Source organism: Peromyscus maniculatus, chromosome 6 (genome assembly GCF_049852395.1).
Source record: "Peromyscus maniculatus bairdii isolate BWxNUB_F1_BW_parent chromosome 6, HU_Pman_BW_mat_3.1, whole genome shotgun sequence".
Lineage (NCBI taxonomy): Eukaryota > Metazoa > Chordata > Mammalia > Rodentia > Cricetidae > Peromyscus > Peromyscus maniculatus.
The window spans coordinates 69,273,429-69,297,236 of record NC_134857.1 but is presented as its reverse complement, the minus strand read 5'-3'; the positions used below and the strand labels follow the sequence as shown (position 1 = coordinate 69,297,236).

At 45.6% G+C, this 23,808-nt stretch overlaps 1 protein-coding gene across 20 annotated transcripts in view; it reads right to left on the bottom strand.

The window, feature by feature from the left end:
- The window catches only part of LOC102905243 (GON-4-like protein), a 142,519-nt gene that overhangs the window by 24,080 nt on the left and 94,631 nt on the right, over positions 1–23,808 (bottom strand). For all 20 annotated transcript variants that reach the window (XM_076573661.1, XM_076573662.1, XM_076573660.1 and 17 more), the window contains 12 exons: positions 19,409–19,510; positions 17,920–17,960; positions 14,936–15,039; positions 13,075–13,273; positions 12,521–12,607; positions 10,514–10,682; positions 8,432–8,576; positions 6,603–6,753; positions 4,378–4,494; positions 2,365–4,116; positions 1,471–1,726; positions 675–859 (listed from right to left, as the gene is read on the bottom strand). In XM_076573661.1, the coding sequence (XP_076429776.1) occupies positions 675–859; positions 1,471–1,726; positions 2,365–4,116; positions 4,378–4,494; positions 6,603–6,753; positions 8,432–8,576; positions 10,514–10,682; positions 12,521–12,607; positions 13,075–13,273; positions 14,936–15,039; positions 17,920–17,960; positions 19,409–19,510 (3,308 nt within the window). The remainder of the gene's footprint in view (positions 1–674; positions 860–1,470; positions 1,727–2,364; positions 4,117–4,377; positions 4,495–6,602; positions 6,754–8,431; positions 8,577–10,513; positions 10,683–12,520; positions 12,608–13,074; positions 13,274–14,935; positions 15,040–17,919; positions 17,961–19,408; positions 19,511–23,808) is intronic.

Genomic DNA, 23,808 nt, shown 5'->3' with positions numbered 1-23,808 from the left:
AGCCCCTGATTTAAGCAGATTAAGAGTAGTTTTGTATATGAATTCTAATATGGGTCATACCAAGGTACATAATGCCAGAGCTGTGAATGTTAATAAAATAATAACAGATAGTAGTAGCAGCAGCAGCATGCTGATCGCCCCAAGTACCTCATTTTGCTGGGTTATTAACTGAGAAGGAAGATACACAGGGTACCAAGAGACCACAAAAGATCAAGTACACTCCCTTGAGATCAGCTCTCCAGGCTGCATACCAGCCACCGTTCTTTTCACTAAATGTTCACTAAAGGTCCTCTCTCAGCCCAATCTGTGAAGTCACAGCTTGGCACTGGGGAAAGCAGTATCACGTTCTCCTAATCCCTGGGTGAAAGAGAGATGGGATGCGGATGGGGCACTGACAACCATCCCTGAAAATACGGCTGAACTCTTGTAGGTCTCCTTTCAAGGCTCTCAGAGAACTCTGTGGCAATTGCCAGCAAGTAAGGCAGAGACAAAAACTATTGTGAATGTAGGGAAAAATTTTGGTTTGGGTTGTGTTGGGGCAGGCTTGTCCATACTAGACAAAAACTTTACTACTGAGCTCCAGCCTTAGTTACAAATTTCCATTCAAAATATCTGCCCCCAAAGCAGCAGCCACATGCATACAGAAAGGCAGGAATAGCAGCTGTATTGCCTACCCTGGTGAGGTAAGCCTGTGCAAAGGCCAGGTCCTTCTGCTCCCTGAGTGGGTCTCGATCGAGAATGTCCTCGTCATACAACAACAACAGCTTGGAGGTGTCCTTGCTAGCCCGAGCCCGACTTCCACGTCTGTTTCGAGCCCGATGGTTGCTTCGGCCTTTTCCAGCAGCTTTGATGCTCTCTCCTAGGAGTACATGTGAAAAAGAGTCTTTCTCAATCCGAGCAACCATGCGATCCTCCGCAGTGCGACCCATCAATCCAGCTCAACCACGGCACAAGTAGGGTGAAGAGTGTCTAGGAATGTGTGAGACAGAACAACTCTGCTTCCACTGCATGACTCCCAGTGTGCAACAAGAACGCCAAAAGTCACTGGGAGACCAGAAGACACTGTTACTGTAGCTTGAAAAAAAGGTGAATGCAAGTGTGAGGGCCACACCTACGATGGCAGAGAGGTAGATTAAGAAAAAAACATGACCTGAGCTGGACATACGACGCTGCCTCCAAAGACAGAAAAGAAGGTGAAGGAGTGACCAAGAGAGTGAACAGCTCACAGCCTCAGCACACAAGAGGCAGGAACCACAACTGAAACACTGAGCAGCTTCATGTACACGAAGGGTTGGTGGGATTCTAACTTCCTGTCTCTTGGTTTTCAAAGGAACCGCCCTAGTCTGTCTGTCTGGGGGAAGGAAAGCTGCAGGAGAGAAAGACTCCTCCCTGGAGCCTTCTGGCTCCCGTCAGCTGCACACCATGCGCACCCAAGGGAAACCTGTCCTCCGAGAGGTCGGCTGCACTCACCTGCGGGGCTTATGCTGCTCTCCACTTCTGGAGCAGTCTTGGGTGAGGCCGAGGTAGAAGGGGGCTTCTCAGCAGCATCTCCAACTGCTTCATCGTTCACTTCATCCTCCTTCTGCAAGGCTTCCATCCCTTCGGCCTCCTCTTCCTCCTCTTCTTCTGGCTCAGAGTTCTCCTCTTGGGAATTCTCCTCCTCAGACTCACCCTCCTGACTCATGCTCCTTTCAGAAGCCAGCCAAGTCAGTTTCTCCATAGTCTCCTAAAAGCACCCCACAGAATGTTCATAAGGGCTCCTAGCAGCTCACAGAAGGCCAAAGGACAGGAGCAGTGTCAGGAGGATGTAAGGGAGCCAGGGCCACCACCCTGAATTAGAGGAGAAACCTGAGGAAACTGAGGCAGGACAGGCAGCACAACATGCCTTTGAAAGGCTGCCCTACTTCCTCAAGATGGCTTTCCTCTAACGTGACCCATACAACTGTCTGTAACTCCTGACCTGCCACCCTCACACAGACAGACATGCAGGCAAAACACCAATGCACACAAACATGAATAAATTATTTAAAAAGGGGGGGGGGTCAGGGAAATGGGTCAGCAGGTTGCAGACAAGGGCTGCCAAGCCTGACAGTCTAGCTCAATGCCCGGGACCCACGTGATGGAAGGAGATAACCACCTCCTCCTGCTCCTCGGACCTCTACACACATGTCATGCACGTACCCACGCAAATAAAAGAATAAATGTAAAAATAAAAAACAAAGTATGGCAAGTGAGTCAAGCACTTCGCACAAGCCTCCTAAATGATGTGCCATACGCATTCAAAAGTCAAATCCCACTTTGTGACTCCCACACGCAGGGAACTTTCCACTGAGTCCCCACATTTACAACTACTCTGGCTCTCACCTGGAGCTCCGGGACAGAAAGCACGGACTCCTCCGAAGCCGACGACAGTTCATCTTCTTCATCTTGGGTGAGGTCATCAAAGTCCTCCTCCTCTTCTTCCTCAGGCCCGTCTTTCTCTCCTCCAGTGTCTGGTCCTGCCGGGGTCCCTACAGACTGACTGTCTGCAATGGCCGAGTCCTCAGCCTTCCCTGGAGGCCTGCTGAGCACCGTCTCCTGCTCCACGGAGGACGGAGTATCTCTGGGCAAACCTCTGCTTGCCTCTCCGCTTGGACTCCCCTCATCAGGCGGCTCTTGGGACACGGAAAGGGACGAAGCTGCTCGGGTCTCCTCTGTCTGCACCACTGCTTCTCTCCTCCGCTCTCTAGCACTACTCGGCTTCTCCTGAGGGGAGCCACGGTCTAATTCCATAGAGTATTCTTCTTTCACTTTCTCACCAATGTCCTGCTCGGGGAAGGTACTGGACATTTCCTCCACACGATCCTCAGCTTCCATCTTGACCATTTCTTCTAAATCCTTCGATGTGGAGTTCAGAGATAACTGGAGACTCAAAGGCAATGGCTCTAAAGCTTGCCCATCCTCTTCATTTTTCACACCTGTCCAGCCACAGGAACTCGATTCTGAGGATGCTTCCTGGTTTTCTGTTTTCACAATAGCCCAGCCACAGGCACTGGATTCTGAGGATGTTTCTTGGCTTTCCATACCTGATGAAGAACACCATGGCCTAGGATCCTCTTTGGAGAAGACAGTAGCACAGAGAGGAGTTAGTTCCTGGGAATTTGACGTGGAGTCAGGGTTTTGAGGAGCATTTTTCCCTTCAGCAATATCCAAGTTCACTTGGACCTTATCTTCAGGAACAGATGGTACAGGAAGTGTCAGAGGATTGCTCGAAACAATTAAGGGGGAGATGGAGGAGGCCACGAGGGGCTGATTTAACGGACAGGGGAAGGAAGTAGGATTAACAAGGAGAGTGGTGATGGGAATGGTCTGGGGATTCGGGGCCATGGCGGCATTAACAGGCTGGATCACATTACATCCACTGGGTAGGCTTACCACCTTCACTGTGGCGGCAGGAACCGTGAAGATGACAGGTGTGGGGTGGATGATGGGGGCAGCTTTCACACAGGGAGAAACCTTGGTTCCTTTTCTTCTTGTAGGCTTCCGCCTCACATATGGCTTTCGAAATTTCGAAGGAGCCAGTGAGGGTAGCATTATCTTGGGTGCAGAGGAAGAAGGCATTGGTGACTGAGACTCCGACAGGGGGAAGTTGGTCCTGGCTTCAGGACCGGAGGGCATAGTAGGCAGTGCTGCAGAAGATTCAAAACTATGTTCTCCGCTGACGGCCACTGAAGAGAAACCAGGAAGGGGCTGTAGGACAGTGGCTGGCTGGATCAGATGGGGAATCTGGACCACCCTATTGCCTGGAGGGACTTCTGATGGAGTTGACCAGGTTGCTAATTTCCCTGGGTTGAATCCAGGCTGAACACAGGGGCTGGGCTGGATAAGAAGGGGCTTCTGGACCAATGGCCGCTTCTGTCGCCAAGCCTTTCTAGAGAAACGCTTGGATCCTGGCTTCAACTTGAGGACTACGCCCTTGGGCATCAGCAGTGGGTATCGAGTTTCACTCCCCAATTCAGGGCAGGCTTTCTCTAAGTGCTGATCTGTGCCGGCTTCTGTGGCTCTGGGCACAGTTGCTCCTTCCTCAACGCCTTCAGCTGTTTTCCGAAGTTCATCCTGAATGGACTGTACACTGGCCTGCAGGAAATAAGAACACTGTGCTCTAGCACATGTCAGAATTTAGGAGAAAGTAAAATGAGCTTTCTGGATTCTGAGGATTAGTGGAAGACAACCTCAATATATAATCCCATGAAGGGTTTTTCCAGGCATCAATGTTCTAGGAAAACCACATCCCAAGTATAAACACTCTTCCTGAATTTACTTTGGGAAATTATCATTTAACTCCACAGGAACTTTTCGGGTCTTCTGCCTCACACAGACGTGGAAGGATGGACAGACCTTTAACCAGAATGGGAGCCGGTGTTCCTCCTTCTCTACGGGAGGCTTCCACTGCTGTGGCTGGGTCTCTTCACAGCACCTCATCAGAACTGGCAGCTGTTTGGTCTTCTTATAAAACTAGGCATGAAAACACAAATCATAAGTCATATTCTTTCAGACTGGGAAATGGGGTGGTTGATGGTTTCACACGCAAAAAATATCAGGTGTAAATGCTATGTATTTCTGCATTTCAAACAAAGTATCTCTAATTAATGAAGATTTCAAAATGTTCGATCTCCAAACACAATTATCCATTCTGATTACCACTAAGACTCAAAATTATCCCAGCATGAGGTAGGCAGAGGCAGGTGGATCTCTATGAGATCTAGGCCAGCCTAGTCTACAAAGTGAGTTCCAGAACAGCCAGAGCTGTTAGACACACACACACACACACACACACACACACACACACACACACTCAGTTGCTCCAGCACACAGAGCGTACCCCTCACCTTACACAGAAGCTACTCTTCAGCAAGTGGCAGTGTGAAGTGGAAAAGCCACTTAAAGCAAGCACAAGGGTGCACAGCTGTGATCCCAGGGGGAGAGGAAGGGGAAGACTGCGACAGTTTCATTTCCAAAGGAAATGGCTGGAGGTGGTGACAGACACCTTTAACCCTAGCACTTGGAAGGCAAAGGCAGGTGGAACTCAGTAAGTTCAAGACCAGCCTGGCCCACATAGCAAGCTCCAGGACAGCCAGAGCTACACAAAGAGATCCCATCTCAAATAAACAAACAAATGAATAAATATAAAAGAATAAATGGGACAGGCAACTGACTTGAGCATGAGAAACTGAGTTCATATTGTAGAAGGAAGAAAAGACTTTCTCAAGTTGTCCTCTGACCTCATGTGTGCACATGCCCCTCCCCAGGTAAATAAGTGTGATTTAAATAAAACAAAACAATGAGGGGCTGGACAGACAGTTCAACAATTGAAAGTGCTTGCTGCTCTCACCAAGGACCTGGGTTTACTTTCAAAAACCCACACTGGGCAGCTCATACCCACCTGTAACCACAGTTAATAGATCCAAGTTCCCATGATCCCCACAGGCATACACATGGTGCACATACACTCAGGCAGACAACAGACATAAAAAAACAAATCTGAAACACACACACACGTTAAGTAAATGTATAAATAAGGAGAACTGGGGATATGGTTTAATGATTGCTCCACTCCTACCTATGAAGGAGGAAAGAGGGAAGGGGAGGAAGGAGGGAGGCAGAAGCAGGGAGAGGGAGGAAGGCAGGAGTCCATTACTGAGGTTATTAAATTAGATCTACACCCAAATCCACAAGAAGTCGGTTATAGACCTGCTATATAACAAGGGGTAAGCTCACCACCTTCCAGAACTGTGGGTCACAAGGGAAAGGGATCAAACACTTTCATAACTAAAGCCTCAAAAAAATGCCTAACTCTTTAAACCACTTAAATCTTTTCTCCTTTGTTTCTTTTTCTACTTTTCTCTGTTTAACTAGGGTATTGTTATGGAGCCCTGGAGAGTCCTAAACTCACAGCAATTCCAGAGTCTCCGTCCCCTGGGTGCAGTGATCAGGGCCGCAACACCACACCTGGCTCACTGAACTCCTAAGGATCCTCTGCATAACCTTGGCATCAATGTCTAATGGAGAGCAGACTGGCAGCTGGAGAGGGGGCTGGGTAGTTAAGAGCTCCTGCTCTGATAGAAGACCCAGTTCAGTTCCCAGCACACATGCACCCATGTCAGGTGGCTCACAGGGACACATGACTACAGCTTAGGGGCTTGGGGCCACTGCACACACTTGCACACACCCACACACAGACACATGCTTAATGAAAAAACAGAACAAATCTTTCAAAACCCCAGAGAAAGCAGCACTGTGGAGGTTTACAAACACAGTTCTGTCTCCCTGAGAAGGTTAGAGTAAGGAGACACAATATGGCTAGAAGGAGCGAGGACTTGTATAATCTCTTACTCAGGAAATATCCGTAAGAGAGGCTAAGGTGAAGGTACTCCAGAGCAAATTAATGGATCAGTGTCTTACAAAGGAAAGAGCAGGACGGACCTAACACAGTGGGAGGAATTGTCCTTTACTGCAGCCTTCTTTGGGAGGGGTCCCTGCCTTCCCTGAGGGCTGAGAGGAGGAGAAGGGCTGGGTCCAGCTCCTCTGCAGGAGGCACAGGGGAGCTTGCAGCAAACACTCACTTTAATCACGTTGTTAGGAGCTCTGTTCTGGTTGAGGTTCTTGATCCTCACCGTCAGCTGGTGAGCGGTCTTACAAGTTACAAGGTACTTGCTGATTAGAGGTTTAGGGAACTCAGTGCCTTCGAAGTGCTTCAGTCCTAAAGCTAACAGACTGAGAGAGAAGCAATGATACAACCTAACTTCACAGACCTTTCTTCAAAAGAGCTCTCCAAACTGCTCATGCTTCACAAGGCTTTCTATACCTTCAGGCATTTACAGAGTACTGAGTGTTTTAAGAACCAAACACACAGGGATCAATGGCACAGGCAAGACCCTGGATTAATCCCAAGCACTGTTAAAATAAAATTTCTTTAAGTTCTTTGCACAAACATCCTTGGTGAGGCCTTGGGATTAAAAACACGGAAGACACAAAAACAGCCACAAGTACACTCTCAACACCCAGGAGGCTGAGGCAGGAGACGACAGGGTCAAGACCAGTCTGGGTTCATGGCACAACCCTGTATCAACAAACAAGGGCTGTAATGTAACTAACTCATGGGTTACAGTGCTTGCCTGACGGCACACTCCTGCATCAAACCCTGGGGAGGCGGGGAGGGAGGAGCACTGCTTTAAGCTGGAAGCCAACATGTGCTACACAAAAACACTGCTGCATCCCTCCTCGCAAACAAAACAAAACAAGAAAGCAAAACCCTACTACCAAAAACAAACAAACAAACAAACAAACAAACAAAACCCTGTTCTTAGGATGTAGAGGCAAGAGGATTCAAAGTTCAAGGCTATGTTGAGTAACATGACCTTTTCAAGTTCTATGATGGATACAGAAGGGTCTGCCTCACACAATAATAATGAATAAATCAAAGAATAAAATGACAATTTGAAGTCCTAATTTTTCTTTCTGTTTTGTTGTTTTGTCTTTCACGAGAAGATTTCTCTGCATAGCCTTGGCTGTCCTGGAACCTGCTAGACAGACCAGGCTGGACTCAAACTCATAGATCCACCTGTCTCTTCCTCCCAAGTGCAAGGATTAAAGGCGTGTGCACCAGCCCCTGACAAGGCCTTGTGTTTTTGAAAAACCTAATTATAAAATTATTTAAATTACTGAAGCTCTATCAGAATGCCATGAGAGAGCCGAGGCAGTAACTCATACAGTTCCTAGCAACATGAAGCCCAGAGTTTTAACACCCAGCACCACAAACACCGGGCTAATGGCTCACATCTGTATTTCCACCATTTAGGAGGGAGGAGGAGGGTCAGAAACTAAAAGGCCAAGAGGGTAAAACAAACAAGAACCATTGTCTTTGGGCTGGAGGACAATAGGGTAGAAACTTCTTACTCTGAAGATCTGCTTTCAGTACCTCTACAAGATTGGCTTACAATAAACCAAAGGTTAAACAATGCCTTTAAATGCTTCACAAATGTGTGTGGAGGGCTGGAGAGAGGGCTCAGGGCTTAGGAGCACAGCCCACTCTTCCAGAGGACCCAGGGTCAGAGAACAGCATCCACATGGTGACTCACCACAGTGCAGAACTCCAGCTCCAGGGAATCCAACTCCCTTTGTTGGCCTCTGTGGGCACTGCTTTGCACATGGGGCACACACATACAAGCAGGCCAAACACCATTATACATAAAATGAGACAATAATAATAAAGAGTTTTAACCACAACATGTGTGGCATGTCCTGCAAAAGACACTGCGGAAACTCTGTCCATCTACACGGCTTTTCTTTGGTCTGTGTCCTTATCATGCACATCTTATTTCACCTATGCTTCTCAAAAGCAACTGTCTTGTCTTTCGACAATGCATTCTTTTCATCCTCACAGTAAACTCACTTGTCCTCAGCCTTGGTAAAGATGATCTTATCCCGAGGATTATTTGCCTTCAGTGAACATATTGGAAGAAGCTCTGGATACATAAAAACCTTGTTTGTGGCCAGGATCCAAGCAACTTGCTTTGGCAAACAGGGAAATTCACTGGCTGTTAGAGAAGAAAAAAGAAAAAAAAAATCTGTGATCAGTACAACCCAAGGTCCAAAGAGTTTCACAAAAGTGTATAAATCCATTTTTATACAGAGCAGAGATCTTCTTCTCTGACTTGACTCCCTCAAGTTTCCAGTCCTTTCAACCTAACATTGCCTAACAGGAGCTGAACCAAGCTGATTCCCTTGTTCGTTCCTGTATGGGACACTTTATCTACTAAGACAAGAACACAGGGCACCCAGTAGTGCCCACACACACTGATATTCTCAGACATCTTTTCATCCCTTCTCTCTTTAAAAAGTTTTGCAACACAAAGGACTTCAGCAAGATTTTTGTTCTGCCAAGATAAAAATTATTCTTTCTTTCTTTATTTTTTTTTTTTTTACAAATCTGGTATTCTAGATGGCAGTGAGAAGGTTCAATACAGAAAACTGCAACAGGGCCTGATGACCTGAATTCAACTCCTGGGACCCACACAAGGTGGAAGGAGATAAATCAATTTCCACAGCTCTCCTGTGTAGTACAGTGCATATGTTCTCTCTATATATCCCTCTCTCCTCTTTCTCTCTCCCCCCTCCCTCTCTCTCTCTCTCCCCCTCTCCCTCCCTCCCTATCTATCTATCTATCTATCTATCTATCTACCTACCTACCTACCTACCTACCTACCTACCTACCTATCTATCTATCTACCTACCTACCTACCTACCGAGATATATATATATATATATATATACATACATACCTACCTACCTACCTACCTACCTACCTACCTACCTACCTACCTACCGATCTATCGCTCCCCCTCAACCCCGTGTGTGTATGTGTAAATATATCAACATGATTTAAAAATACAAAGAAAGTGTAAGTGACATTCCAACTTTCAATGATATGTTGATTGTGAACTCAGGCCCCAAGTGAGAAATCAACACTAGACATTTGTCACACATGTAGGCAGTACTTTGCTACACAGCTACATCCCCAGTCACAAATATTTGATCTTAATGATTCAGACTAAGAACTTAAACATGGGGGTGGGGAAATGGCTCAGTGGATAAGAGCAATGACTGCTCTTCCCAAGGACCCAGGTTCAACTCCAGACACACACATGGTAACTGACAGCTGTTTGTAACTGCAGCCCAGGGGATCTGACGCCCTCACACAGACCTGCAGGCAGGCAAGACACCAATGCAGATGAAAGGAAAATAAACCATTAAAAAAGAAAAAGAGCCGGGCGGTGGTGGCGCACGCCTTTAATCCCAGCACTCGGGAGGCAGAGCCAGGCGGATCGCTGTGAGTTCGAGGCCAGCCTGGGCTACCAAGTGAGCTCCAGGAAAGGCGCAAAGCTACGCAGAGAAACCCTGTCTCGAAAAACCAAAAAAAAAAAAAAAAAAAAAAAAAAGAAAAAGAACTTGAACATGACCAAACCTTCACAGTTGGACTTTCATCTTTACCAAACCCCAGCTAATTTTCTCGTGAAACCTAACACTTTTCCATAGGTCATTCAAGTCCGGTTTTTAGCACGATTCCTAAATCCCTATTCTGGCTCTTGGCTTTCTAAGTTTTGCCCAAGCATTGATATTGTCATGTAATACTCAAGCCTAGAATATGAAGAATAAAACTCAGAAAACGTAAATTATAAATATTCTGCACACTCCATCCTTAAGAATTATACATAGGGTTGGAGAGATGGCTCAGTGGTTAAGAGCACTGGCTGCTCTTCCAGAGGTTCCGGGTTCAATTCCCAGCAACCACATGGCAGCTCAAAACTGTAATTCAAGTTCCGGTGGATCCGACTCCCTCACAAAGATATGCAGGTCAAACACCAATGCATATAAAAATTAACAAAAAAAGGAAATACACATAAAAAAAAATATTAAAGACTCGTCTCTGACTGCAAATCAAAACCTGAGGTTGACTCATTCATTCATCTCCTACCAGTCTTCTTGACCGTTTTATGAGGACTGCAGTCAACGCTGACATGTGCGAAGTCTTCAATGAGCTGCATAGCTCCCATCCAGTTACAGGGCTGGAACAAGGTCTGAAACTTGGGGTTGAACTGTTGGTGAAGGGCGATGGAGTTCTCTGCAAAGGTTCCCAGCTCTTTCTGAGAATAAAGGACACAAGGGAGATCTGAGAGGATTCCAGACAACTAATGTCACAGTCCTCAGACTCTAAAGGGAAAAGGGCCCTTCCTGCATAGGATTAGAGGCAGGTAAAAGTCTTTATTAATGGACATCATTCCATTATGACTACTCTGTCTTCATCCCCAGCGATTGGGAACTGGACCTCCATTCATTTGTCACACTTGGGTTTGAAGTCACTGAACATTCTGCAGTCTTGCCGACGCATCTTACACTCCCAAGTTAGAATCAAATTTAGCAGCAGAGCTGTTGAGAAGTATGCTCAAAGCCCTGGGTTTTAACCTCAACATGGATGTGGGGGAGGGGGGTGGGAGGCAGGGGTGAGTTTGGAGGGGGGTTATATTAGATACACACACACACACACACACACACATACACACACACACACACACACACACACACCACCCCAGGCTTTTGAGAGTCTCACTCTGTAGCCCAGGAGAGCCCTGAACTCAGGATCCTCCTTTCTCATTCACCAAAGTACTAGAAATAAAGGGGATTACCACACCCACCTCTGATTGTAAAGAAATATTTTCTGAAGGTCTGGAAAGATGGCTCAGCAGTTAAAAAGTATTTATTGCTCTATACAGGACCCAGGCTCAGTTCCCAGCACCCACAAGGTTGATTACAACCATTAATAAAGCTATTTCCAGGGAGATGTGACACCCTCTTCTGGCCTCCACAATCACCAAGCACGCATGTTGTCCATATACATGCATGCAGGCAAAACACTCATACACAAAATAAATCTAATTATTTAAAATTTTCTGAAATATGCACCAAAAGAAAATTTTCTAGGGCTTGATAGATGGCTCAGAGGTTAAGAGCACTGGCTGTTCTTCCAGAGGACCTGAGTTCAATTCCCAGCACAAAATGGTGGCTCACAACCATCTGTAATGGGATCTGGTGACCTCTTTGGCCTGTAGTCATACATGCTGCATACATAATAAATAAATTAATAAATAAATCTTTAAAAAAAAAAAAGAAAATTTTCTCATGGTCATCCGAATACAGTTAAAAAGTGAACAGACTTTTACCACAAATAAGTTTGGCATATTCAAACACACCATAGAACCACAAAAGGGCTTCCTCCAGGGCGCTCTTACCTGACAGTTCCTCCCAATAGGGAGTTCCTTCTGACCTCCGTTCACAGATCTACTATTAATTCTACAAGGATGAAAAAGGAGGGGGCGGGGAGAGGTGAAAGGGAGTATGGGAAGGAGGAAGGACCCATCAAAGTTTACAAATCTTTCAAAACACTTAAAAAATGTCATAAGCAAAATTAATTCTATACTAAACAAAGCTGAGCCTAATAAACAGGTCATGAACTCAACATCCTTAAAAACAAAAGTATCAAAGGGTGAGAGAGCCGGGAGGCTCACTTAGGAGAGTGCTTGCCTAACGTGCAGGAAGTCCTGGGTTACATCTACAGGACGCCATAAATTGGCCACTGTGTGTACATCCGTAACTCGGCCCTTATGAAGCAGAGGCAGGGCAATCAGAAGCATAAGGTGAACTAAATGAGTCTGAGGCTACCTTGGACTACGTGAGACTCTGTCTCAAAAAAAAAAAAAAAAAAATGGATCCCAAGATGAGGAGGATGCAATTAAAATGACATCAGAATGTTTCCTGAGACTCCGTGTTCTGTCAAGCAAAAGAACAATAGGTCCAGCGACCAGACACATCCAGTAGAGAAGAAGAAACACAGATCACACCCAGTGAGTAACATTCACCTGAAAACTGACTTGTCAGGCTAACGTCAAACTTAAGTCTTCAGAGTTATAGATGTGTGGAACCTTACCAGAAATACTCTGGTGGTGCTGGCCTCGGAGCTGAGGTTGGGGTTGGAGGTGGTGAGAAGGTGGATTTGTGTCAAGAGCTGAACATGCTGGGAAGGAAAAAAACTGACACTTCATAATGTTGCCATTTCAGAAACACAGATCTTACCAAGAAGTCTGCAAATGTATCACACACATCTTGCTTCTCAGAGGGATTAGAGCAGAGCAGGATCTTGATGTGAATTTCTGAGATATTTTCCTCAGAACAAAACCACAAACTCAGACAAACTTGAACCTCACACTAGAGAGACTAAGACTGAGAGAGGAAAACGCAACACTGACAGTTACTCAAGTGTGAATTTGTGGTCGAGGACTCTGAATTCCCTCATCCTGAGAATTACCGAGGTCTTTATCTGTGTTCCTGCTCTTCTCTCAAGGTCTTACGGACTCAGGGTCCTATGGCCCCGGTCTCCACGGGAAGCAGGACAGCCATCTCTGACTTTACAACACTGCTCCCTTTCAGCTTCAGTGTTAAGCTAGGAGATGATGCGATCACAGGGCAATGAGAAAGTCTTGCCTGCTGCATCTGCTGCTGAAGCCTGCTCCTCTGTGCTGTGTCTAGAATCAGAGCCTGATGGACCGTCTCCTTCTGAGGTTTAAGCCTCTCCACTTCAGGCTGTGGTTTGGAGGAAGATTTTTTCATTTTCAGTTGTTCAAGCAGCTCTTTCACCGTCCGGTGTCGTTCATTTAGCAAGTTGGCCAATGGTTCCTCAAACCTATTCCCACAAGGAAAAAAATCTGTGTATTTTCATAGGTCATCAAATTCCTTGTAATGACAACTGAACCAAGCCTGAACAATGTCCATTTACTTTTGAAATTAATTGATTTTCATTTTTTAGAATATACTTAATCTTTTTATATTTTATGTGCATTGGTGTTTTGCCTGCATGTGTGTCTGTGTGAGGGGTCAGATCCCCTGGAACTGGAGTTACAGCTGTCAGCTGCCATGTGGGTACTGGGAATTGAACCTGGGTCCTCTGGAAGACCAGCCAGTGCTCTTAGCCACTGAGCCATTTCTCCACAGCATGTCTATACTTTTGATCTTTAAATCTCACTATAACCAGTATCCATGCTCCTTAAACAAATCATTTCCTCAGACTGTTAGGATTACATTCAAATGAAATAATTCTGTTCCCCGAGAAGAGCACATGCCTAGAATGCTAGAAATAGCCTTCCTGGAGGCTGTCTTTATCCTCGGTCAGAACTACCATGCAGGCTGTGTGTGGAAGATCACCACCAAAGGTGCTGCTCAGCTGTGAAGTCCAAATGATGATGCACTATCAGCATGACAGGCAAGACACTGCTGCTTTTGGTACAACCAATTGCTTGCCTCTTGGATTTAAGACCCAGCCCACAGGAGGGAACTCATGTTAGGTTCTGTAAACTAGGGCAAAGACTTGTGGCTGTGGAGGTCATAGGCCCCAGGGTCAAGGTAACTGCTCCGTAAACGGACGTGATATACCTGGCAGACCGCCTTTTCACGATGGGTGTTTATGTCTACATGTAAGGTTGTTCATGTGACTACAGGTACCCAGAGGTCACAAAAGGTCATCTAATCCTCTGGAGCGGGAGTTACAGGTGATGGCACCTGACGTGGGTGCTGGCACTGAACTCTGGTCCTCTCAAAGAACAGTCTGAGCTCTCAACCTCTGAGCCATTTCTCCAGACCCTTGGTTTTTGGTTTGGTAACTCGTTTGCTAAGTCCAGGGACCATTTCAGGAGTGAACACAACAGGGCAGTCAAGCTCAGATTCCCAGTAGTTGCCAGAAGGAGGGAGATGAAGAAGAGAAAGAATGACAGCTGTGCCCTTTGGAGCCCAGGACAGCATGCTCAGCAATGCACATTAACAAGCAGTCGAATGGGTGTGTCTAAGTGGGTGGAGAACAAGTGAAAACGTCCAGAGAGTCAGCAATCCATGCTTAGGCTTGGGCCAGCATCAGGAGATAGAAGCAGGGAAGGAAGGGGATTGGAGAGATGGCACAGTGGTTAAGAGCACTTACTGTACCACTTCCTGTTCATGCAGAAGACTCAGGTTTGACTCCCAGCACCCACACAGTGACTCACAACCATCTATAACCCCAGGTCCAGGGGATCCAATGCCACTTTCTAGCAGGAAAGTAATGCTCAACCACTTGCATGGAAAGGCTGCTCTCAGTGCCAGCTGTGATCTCTCTCCCTTCCCAAACAGACACAGCTCTGTCTATAGCTGTACTGCCCCATAACCAGGAGACTTGGGTTTGCTGGTTTGTTAACTAACTCACCTCTAGGGCAAAACAAGAGGGTGAGGGAAGACTAATTATAATTCTTCAAAAAACAACCAAAACTACCAAGCCTCTTCAGAAACATATCACCCCTTCTCTCCATCTCAGCCAGCATACCGTAGGGTTTGAGGGGTGTTGAAGTCTGGCCGAGACTCTGGAACACGCTCCTCTTCCTCAGGGCCATCTTCTTCCATATTAGAGAATCCCATTTCATCCTGGAACTGTGGGCAAATGAAAAGGAGGGTTTTCTCAAGGGAATGTTCCTTATGTTCGTCTCTCTAGTGATAGTAAGTATTAGCAAAAGTAGAGAATTCAGGAGCGTTAATAATGTTGGGATTCAAAAGAGACCCTAGGAGGGGAGTTGGCTCAGGGGTTAAGAACACTGGTTGGTGAATAGGACCCAGAATCAATTCCCAGCTCCAATGTGGGCAGCACAAATGATCTCTCACTGCAGTCCAGGGGATCCAATGCCCTCTTCTGACCTTCATAGGCACCAGGCATGTGGCACACAGAAAGACATGCAGGAAAAACACTCATTCACATAACGAATAGTATTTCCCACTGTTCTCAAAATGCAGAGTTGTGGAGCCCCGTCATGAAGGGTATATCTACAAACATTCTTGGCCTCAGGGAATACAGAGGAAGAAGGAGGGGAGAGACTGTGAGCCTAAGGAACAGGGAGTGTTGTTAGGAGACCATGTCTCCTAGGAATGTTAGAAGTTGCACCAATAAAGACTTATCAACAGGACTGCCTGAACAGGAGCTGCACAAAGAAAAGAGCAGGCATGCTAACTGGACAGGAGACAGCCCAAGAGGCCTCAACCCTACACCAAGAACGTCGACAATAAGGAAAGCAGGGACTGGGAGAAATTCTTTTTCCCCCGAGAAGAGCACACCAGTTGGTTAAACAATACCAAGTGGTCAGTCCTAAAAACACATTCAAGTAATATTATGCAGACAGGACAGTTTGTACTTATGTATGTAGGAAAACACACGTGTATGTAACAAAATGAATGAAAACAGGACACGAATTTGAAATAGAACAAGGAGGGGTATTTGGGATGGTTTGAAGAGAGGAAAGAGAAGGCCTATATGCAGTAATTTATTATAATCTCAAATAATTAGAGAAATAATAAGAAATTTATATAAATATATAAAAGCACAGCTATAATGGAGCTATTCTCACTTCAGGAGTCTCGGTCCCATACTAACAATGGCTAATAACTCAAAAAGAAGTCTTTCGACTGGCCAACTTGTAACATGAACTGAGAGAGAATAGATTTCCACAGAAACACCTTAGTGTGTGGTTTATGTGTGTACATGTGTGTTGTGTAAATGTAGAGGCCAGAGTTTGATGTAGGGTATCTTCCTCAAGCATTTTCTTTTTTTTCTTTTCTTTTTTTTTTTTTTCTTTTTTTGACACAAACCAGACTGTTTAGTGCAGAGATATTGTTATGGTCCTAGTTAAGTGACCCCAGGTAAGGAGGTGCTGGGCCCCTCAGTTCAGAGCTGTGAGGGGAAGATGGGAGGGACAGAGGGCTTTCATCTGACCCTCAGAGTCCCAGCTGCACGGACACAGCAGGTGGGTCACAGAACAGCTCGGGGGAAACGAACCTGGAACTCCAAGCAGCATATCTTTCTTGCCCTTGAACAGCTCGGCCACATTCACCTTCTTCCCAGATTCCCCTTCAAACACCTCCACTGAGGGGAGACCATCTCCCTCCTTAGTTGGGGCCATGGCCATCACAGCACTCCTGAGGCTGTGGGCTCAGCCACATGCCAGCCTGCTGCTTAGTAGCCTGCTCTGCCTGCCATGGACCGGTAACATGGAGCAGTAACATGGAGCACTAATATGGAGCACTAACATGGAACAGTAACATGGAACAGTCCCATGGAGCAGTCCCATGGAGCAGTCCCATGGAGCAGTCCCATGGAGCACTAACATGGAGCACTAACATGGAGCAGTCCCATGGAGCAGTCCCATGGAGCAGTAACATGGAGCACTAACATGGAACAGTAACATGGAACAGTCCCATGGAGCAGTACCATGGAGCAGTCCCATGGAGCACTAACATGGAGCAGTAACATGGAGCACTAACATGGAGCAGTAACATGGAGCACTAACATGGAGCACTCCTATGGCGCATCAAGCTGGCTCTGCAGCTCAGGACATGTAGCTCCACCTTCACAGCCACCCCTCTACCCACCACCTCCTAGCCCACTCCTCAATCAATTTTTAAATCGGGACTGTCATAAGCTCCAGGGACCAGTGTCTCTGTACACACCAGAGCTGGGTTTGCAAGCACACATCACAAGACAGGCTTTTATGTGGGTTCCCAGATATGAACTCAGTTCCTCATGCTTTATGCAAACGCATAACCAACAAAGCTTTCTCTCCCAGCCCCAGAATTATCTCTCTTTTATAAGACTTTTCTTTTTATGTATATGTGTGTGTGTATATGCGTCGGGGGGGTGTGTGTGTGTGTGTGTGTGTGTGTGTGTGTGTGTGTGTGCGTGCTTGTGTGTGATGGGGATGTGGTGAGATATCCAAGAAGGTCAGATGAGGGTATTAGATCCTCTGAAACTAGAATCATAGGTGGTTGTGCACCACTGGACATGGGTGCTGGGAATTGAACTTGGATCCTCTGGAAAAGCAGCAGGTGCTCTTAAATGCTAAGTCATCTCTCCAGTTTCCCCACACACCCACAATATTTTTAAACAGGCAGATTTTCCTGCCATTCCCTTTGGAACCAACCACTCCAGTCTCTCTTTGGAATGTAAACTCTGCTGGACTAAACAGACCTCTGCTTCCACTGAAAAATAACCTAAAATCAAGAGATGATTTCAAGAAAAAATGTCTCTACGATCAGTGTGTCCAAACGATAGTTTGCAATGACAGCCCCTAGGAATAGCATGTAGATAATAAGCGTCTAATACATGTGGATCATTGAGAGTCCACTGCTCAGAATTTCCTGGTCATTGTACTCCTTGGTGGTTCTGACACAGGCAGACCATTCTGCTAGAGAGAAAATACCTAAGCGCAAAAGACAGAGCTTACTAAAGAATTTCACCAAGTCGCTCACTCAAAAATCATTACTCACAGTTTCAAACAGCTCCTCCATCAGCCCGTTTACTTCTTTTTCTGTGAAAAGGCAAAGAAGTATGTTAGCAGAGATGAGTTTCATTTTGTAATAAGGAAAACCTCTATTCTCCCAAGGCATCTGAACAAATGCTCATATCCATCCTTCAAGCAGAAACTCAAAGAGAGTTATGAAACACCAACTGTGCTTCAATTCCTGTTCAAGATGCTTGGGGTACATGGAAGATCAAAAGACAGAAGTGTTGTTATCTGTGCCTGAGCCACAACACTCCAAGGCACGCCAGCAGGCTTCGGACCAAGGGGAGAACAGAGGCTAGGGTGTCAGGAGGCCATAATACTTATGAGCATAGAACCACTCGGAAGTCTGTGTCCTGGGCTGCATGTTTACTGGGCTGTGTCACAGGCTAGTTTATGTACACCTTGAAGACAAAGGGGTCTTGCATACACGGGTTGGACTGAGAGCATGCAGGCATTATCAGTTCAAATTCCAGAGTCCCGGTCAGGGAGAAGTACAGGGAGGGAAGGAGGCACATCACTTAGTTTATCAACTGACAGGCTGTCAGCAAAATAACATGTTGGCACGAGCTTTCTAGCAGGGAAGAAAAGACTTGCTGGCTTTTAAAATGATGTGATTTTTGTCCCTATGAAGAAGATTCAGGTTTTTCAATTGGAATCTTGAATCAACACCCAGTTCCTACCACAATCTCTTAGAGATTTTGGTGTGCAGCAAACTACACCAAATTGTTTGATTCTGGAATTCCACACCTTTATTTGTTTGTTTGTGTGTTTTATTTTTTTGATACACGGTTTCTCTGTATAGTTTTGGTTCTTGTCCTGGTTCTTGCTCTGTAGACCAGGCTGGCCTCGAACTCACAGAAATCCGCCTGCATTTGCCTCCCGAGGGCCGGGACCAAAGGCATGCACTCCCACTGCCTGGTAGAAGTCTTTTTTTTTTTTTTTTTTAAGAGATTTATTTATTATACATACAGAGTTCAGTCTGCAGGTGTCTTTGCAGGCCAGAAGAGGGTACCAGATCTCATTACAGGTGGTTATGGGCCACCATGTGGTTGCTGGGAATTGAACTCAGGACCTCTGAAAGAACAGTCAGTGCTCTTATCCACTGAGCCATCTCTCCAGTCCAGTAGTCTCCTTTCTTAAAGTTTAAATTCTAGTGGACTGTTCAATATTAAATGATTTTATAATAAAAGCAGTTATAATCCCAGTTCTCAGGAGGCTGATGTAAAATAGCTGTTCAGGAGTGAAGACCATGTTGGCATTCAGAGAATAGTACAACCCTTACCAAATAGTAAATGCCAAACATAGAACTATAAGGCGTACAACAGCAACTTTCTGCATATGCCCTGTATTTAAACAATTACAGAAATAAACAAAGGAGACTTAATTGTCTAAATATGAATTGGCCCTCAGCCTCCAACACATCTACAGAGTAAACAAAGACATGCGGACAAGACAAGAACAAACAAACTTACTAGTGATTCTCACGGCACGGTCAGTACGGAAATCCTCTGTGTCTGGTTCATCAAGATCTTCCAGGAAGTTATATTCTGGATCATCATCATCATCCGCTTCATCTGGGGGGAAAGATTTTAGACACTTTTACAAATTCTGCCTCTTTTTTTCCCCAGTCAAGGTCTCTGTCTCTGTCAATCTCTGTCTCTCACTGTGTATGTGTGTGTTTCTCTGTACATATATCTTTCTCTATCTTCCTGTGATTTTTTTTTGAGAGAGTCTCACTCTGTATGCCTAGTTGACCTAGGACTCACTAAGTAGAGCAGGCTGGCCTTGAACTCACACATCTGCCTGCTTCTGTTTCCTAAATTAGGGCATTACAGGCATGCATCACCGTACCACCATGCCCAGACCCCCAACCATGAACCTTTTACCTGTAGAAACAAAAAGAATCTTTCAATGAGAATATTTTACTTTTTTATTTCATTGCACTTATTTGTGTATATGTGTGTGTGGAAGCCTTGGCATGTCTGGTTGTTTGAATGAGAATCGTCCCCATGGGCTCATATATTTGAATGTCTGGTTCCCAGTTGATGCAACTGTTTTGGACAAAGATTAGGAGCTGTGGCCTCATTGGAGCCAGCGTGTCTGTCACTGGGGGTGGGCCTTAAGGTTTCAAAAGCTCACCCCAGGCCCAGTCTCTCTGCCTCTAATTTTCAGGTAAGATATAAGCTCTCAGCTACTAACCCTGTGCGATGCCTGCCTGATTACTACTGTCCTCTGCCATGATGGTCAAGACTCACCATCTACAACTGTAAACAAGCTCCCAATTCAATGCTTTCTTTTGTAAGTGGCCTTGGTCATGGTGTCTCTTCAGAGGAACAGAACAGTAATTAAGAGAGCTTGCAAGTGGGGCTCAGAGAACAACTCATAGGAGATGACTCTCGTCTACCACCATGTGAGTCCTAGGGATGGAACTGGGGTTACTGGGCTTGGCAGCAATCACCTCTATACAGAACCATCTCATTGACCTTTGCTTTTTTTCTCTCTTTTCTTTGAGACAGGGTCATATTAAGTTACCAATCCAGCCTAGAAGTTACCACCCATCTCTGGATACCCTCAAGGAAGGTTAGGGTCCTCCTACTTAGCTGCCCAAGGGTTACGATACAGGAAGGGGTCGTGAGTGCTCCACCTTCCCTGATTTTTAGGTCACATTTCCCCCCATACTTGGTGAGTATCACTTTGCATAGAGCACTTGTTGTCGCACCTACTTTCTCCTATGAGCCAGGCTCCCTTCTCTCCTCCCAACAACATTCAGTGTCAACAAGCAGCAACACAGGGGAGTCTTCCCCACGACCCACGTCAGTAGTCACACATCCATCAGTGCCCCACAGAAACAACACTGCTTTCCTTCTGTTCAAATGTTATATATCGTGTGTGTGTGTGTGTGTGTGTGTGTGTGTGTGTCTGCGTGTGTGTGTGTGTGTGTGTGTGTGTGTGTGTGTGTGTGTATGTATGTGTGTATGCGTGTGTGTGTGTGGAGGTGCCAACATAGCACAGCACACACATGTCAAGATCTGTGGACAGTCTGCAGAAGATGGTTCTCTCCTTCCACTATGTGCGTTCTGGAGATGAAACTCAGATCATCAGGATTACAACAAGTACTTTTACTCACAAGTAATCCCAATGGCCCCAAACGAACATTTTATGATATAGTGGGAAAACAAAGGAGACAAATTCCCAACAATTAGAAAAGGACTCTGTATTAGGTCCCCAAGACAGGCCCCCTGCCTGTGATGAGCTGGGCATCTCACCCACAGAGCTCTCATAGGAAATGCATTCCAGTTTTGGAAAAATGGGAGGGTTGGGGAGATGGCTGAGAGTTAAGAGTACATGTTGCCCTTGAAAAGGAGGGGTTCAGTTCCCCACATCCAGATGTGTCTTACAACCATCAATACCTCCAGTTCCAGGGGATTCAATACCTTCTTCTGACTTCCTTGGGCACCACACAAATGTAGTACACATATATACATGCAGGCAAAACACTCATACACATGACTATGTAGACCTGTTGGTATGGGACACTCTTTGGAGAACAGGCTATCCTTGAACTCGCATAGATCCTCCTGCCTCTACCTCCAGAACACTGAGTTCAAAGGTATCAGCCAAGGCACAAATCTACACAGAGAAACCTTGTCACAAAAGACCAAAAGAAAAAAAAAAGGTATCAGCCACCATGCCAAGCCTTTTAAATTTTGGGTGGTTTTCTATGTTTGCTTGTTTGTTTTACACTTTGAAAAAGTATATAATAGTTTATAAAGTCTGTAATAGTTTGAAAGCAAGCTCTGCTTCCCCTTGGTTTGGAATTGTGTCACTCCTGAGTGTGGGTGCACAGGTGCACTGCACATACACAGGCCAGAGGACAACTAAAGTCAGTGCTCTCCCTCACACAAGTGCTGGGAATCAAACGCAGCTTCTCAGGCCTCTACAGAAAGCACATCCGCCATCGGATGTCTCAGCAGGGCTACAGGGAGACCTCATCCCCAAAGAAAAACTGTTGCATGCTTTTCTTTTTATGTGTACGACTTTTCCCATGGATGGATGTACGTGTGAGGTGGTGCAAACTTTTAATCCTGGCCTTCAGGAAAAGAAATAAGGAATTGCTTGAGGCACAGTGGGGAAAGGAAGGACGGAAGAAAGGAGGGAAAAAGAGAGGGACTTACAGGCCCGGAGCCTGTCTGGTCACCTACGCAGACTTTATTCAATGCCCACATGAGGGAAGTACTATAAAAATGTACAATAATGTACAATGTGACTAACAGTGTTGTAGTTACATGTATCCAAGCACTTAGGACTTATCCACTTCTTTTCTTCAGCCCCTTCTATTCCTAGCTGTACTCACTTACTGACTCTGCTTTATCAAAACTTGGATTTGATCAATACCCTCACCCCACTTACTGTGAAATATCCTCTGGGTCTGTGCATGGCTCACCCCACTGCTATGTAGGGGCTCTATGTGAGGTGCTACAACCCCAGGACAATATGCTGAACGAGTGTCCGTGTCCAAGCCACATACCACATCAGATCAAACCACTCTGACTGCTTTCCCTGGACTTTTCAAATATTAGCTTCTAGGGGAAAGTTCTTCTGATATATTGACAATGCAAGAAGAAATCATGGATTTCTAGTCATGTCAAAAATACAGGATGGGAATGAAGGTACATGACAAAGGAAATAAGTAGAGAAGGACTGGAGAGGCCCAACACTAATAGAAGAGAGACCCTGGCACTGCCTTGGTTCCACTACAGGCTTCCTGCTGTCCCAGATGTGCGACAGCTGACCTCCGCATGAGTGTCAATTCCTGCAGTAAAAAGGGAAATTGTATATACAGTTTTCTATTAACATTCAGTAATGCGCTTGCCATACAAGCATGGAGAAGTGCATTTGAACCCCACAATACAAGTAAAGAAGCTGGACATGGAGGTACAGATGTAAGCCCAGAATTGCAGAGGCAGAGACATGACCAGCGTATGCAGTGACCTCTGCCCTCTACACACCCGTGGACACACACAAATTGTGTCCCTATGTAACAAGAAAGGAACCTTACCACTTAAAATAGTCCCAAAAACAAGAGAGGGAATACTATCGATTAGATTCACATAATGACCATCTAAATATGAATTAAAGAATCTGAAAATATCTCTGAGGTTACGATAAATATTTGGTGTTCTACGACAGTGCCAGGCCTCTCTCACCAAGCCCAGGTCATAAACCTCCTTTCTTCTCTGGCCTTCAGCTGCTCATAGGAAATTCTCTGACCCACCTTAGTCATAAGAAACACCTGGAGGTCTTGGGTCATATAGTAGGAAAGGAATATTGTACAGAAAAGCCACCAACCTCAACTGACAAGCCTGGTTGGGTTTCCACACCAGTCTTTTAGAATCACGCTACACAACAGTTTCCATAAAACCAAACAGGGTATGGCTGAGTGTTTCCAGACAGCTGAATACCTTTGGTTCTGTTAGGCCTATGCTCAGAGAGAACATGAACATTTTCCTCTGTATCTCCCTTTGCATCTCTTCATCTATGTGTCTGAAGCTTCCTTCATACTAAACCATAGACAAGATCCTCTGAGTTCTCGTTCAACTCAAACAAATTATTCCAATCCAAGGAGTGGTCACATGCTCAGGTGGAGCACCCTGAGGTTTGAGACTGGTACCTGAAGCAGGAGCAGATATGGGAACCAAGTCCTTAAAACTAGTAGATTGTGATGCCATTTCTAAGTAGACAGTTCTTGAGTTAAATTGAATCAGGAAACCCAGCTGGTTATCACCACTACAGAATGGTTTACTTGCTCATAGAGAAATCCTCACCTCATCCTGTTGTTTTAAAATTTTAACTATTATGGATTTCTATATGT